The 1,417-nt window shown below is 60.2% G+C and overlaps 1 protein-coding gene across 1 annotated transcript in view; it reads left to right on the top strand.

The window, feature by feature from the left end:
* The first annotated feature begins 240 nt into the window (after positions 1-240).
* Positions 241-1,417, top strand: part of GRID1 (glutamate ionotropic receptor delta type subunit 1) — a 580,739-nt gene continuing 579,562 nt past the window's right edge. Inside the window, exon 1 of the mRNA XM_019470222.1 lies at positions 241-319. Within this exon, the coding sequence (XP_019325767.1) occupies positions 241-319 (79 nt within the window). The remainder of the gene's footprint in view (positions 320-1,417) is intronic.

Here is a 1,417-nt window from a genome sequence, read left to right as displayed (position 1 = left end):
TCCGTGCTTTTTTAGCCCCGGCTTTTTTTTTTTTTCCCCCTCTCCCCGTCGCCCGTTTTGCTCAATCTTGGAGAATCCTTGGGGTGCTGGGGGAATTGGGGATTTTTTCCTAAGGGGGGGTATCTGGGCATCTCCCCCCCGCGCCTGCTGCCTTGCTCCACCTGCCGTTGCGCCTTTTTCCTTCTTTTCCCCTGTCTGCCTCTCCAAACCCGGGCTGATGTGCTGTGCGAGAGGCTGGAAATGGAAGTGTTGATGCTCTGGCTTTTCCCCTGGATATTTCAGTGTGTTTCGGTGCGGGCGGACTCCATCATCCACATTGGTAAGAGAGGGAGCGGGGGGGTTGGAGAGGGACGCGGTAGATAAATAAATGAAGGGAGCGTCTCGTTTAACCGCGGTAATGTCAGCGGTTGAACCCAACTCCGCGGACAGACGGGAGGAGGGAGGGGAGAAAGGCAGCTGAATCCCCCCCGGTTGCGAAGTTAGGGCGAAATGCCTGTCTGTCCGGGGGGGGGGGGGGGGGGGGGGGCCCCGCGGGGGCCGCCGCTGCGGTCTCCCGTGTGGCTGGGGAGCCTGTGCTCGGACCCGTTTGCGTGGAATGGCTTTCTTCCCTCCCCGCCTCCTCGCCGCCGAAAACGAACAACCGCCCCCAACACCCGAGCGGGAGAGAGGCATAATCTGAACGTGATCGTAGGGAAAACTTTCGGGGAGATAATCCCCTGGTTTCCATCCCCTGTCGTAGCAGGTGTCAGCCGAGCCGGAATGCGGGGGAGGTGGAACTTGGCTGGGAAAGGGTTAGAAAGGCGAGATTTGCAGTGGTTCTGTGCGTGTGTGTCTGTGCGCGCAACTGTTGTGGTTTGAATAAGATCTCATTAAAACCCCTGGGCAGCAAGAAGGCTGGATCAGCAGTGGGAGGAAGAGAGGGATGAATAAGAGGCAAAGGAAAGGCTGATGTGAACTTTTATGGCTTCTGGGAGCAAGGCACAGTGATGTCCGCGGGAAGCCTGGCAAGCAAAAGCGAGGCTCTGCAGTCACCTTTTGGCTGGTGTTGAAAGGTACCAGCAGGAACGAAAATGAGGATGTTTAGGGGCGGAGAGGGGGGAGAGAAGCACTTGTGGAGGATGATGGAGGAGGAGACGGGAGTAGGGCCGGGAAATGAAAAGCCGTAATTCCCACCAGCCTTTTGGGGAGGATGGGAGATAAAAAAAAAAAAGGAGGGGGCCAGGGTGGGAGCGATCCTGGCGAGGGGAGGCTCCACCGAGACGGGAGGAAAGTCCCGTGTCGACCCGGGGCGGGGAAGGGGAGAGGGGGACCAGCCCGGTAACAAGTTTCCCAGCAGGGGCGGCAGCCCCGCGCAGCGGCTCCAGGGCTGGCGGAGGAGGCCCCGGGCGGCGCCGCTCCCCCCCGGGGCCTGGGGGCG

Source organism: Aptenodytes forsteri, unplaced genomic scaffold (assembly GCF_000699145.1).
Source record: "Aptenodytes forsteri isolate BGI_AS27 unplaced genomic scaffold, ASM69914v1 Scaffold106, whole genome shotgun sequence".
Taxonomy (NCBI): Eukaryota; Metazoa; Chordata; class Aves; order Sphenisciformes; family Spheniscidae; genus Aptenodytes; species Aptenodytes forsteri.
Note: the sequence above shows the minus strand (reverse complement) of the source record. Positions and strands in the feature narration are given on the sequence as shown.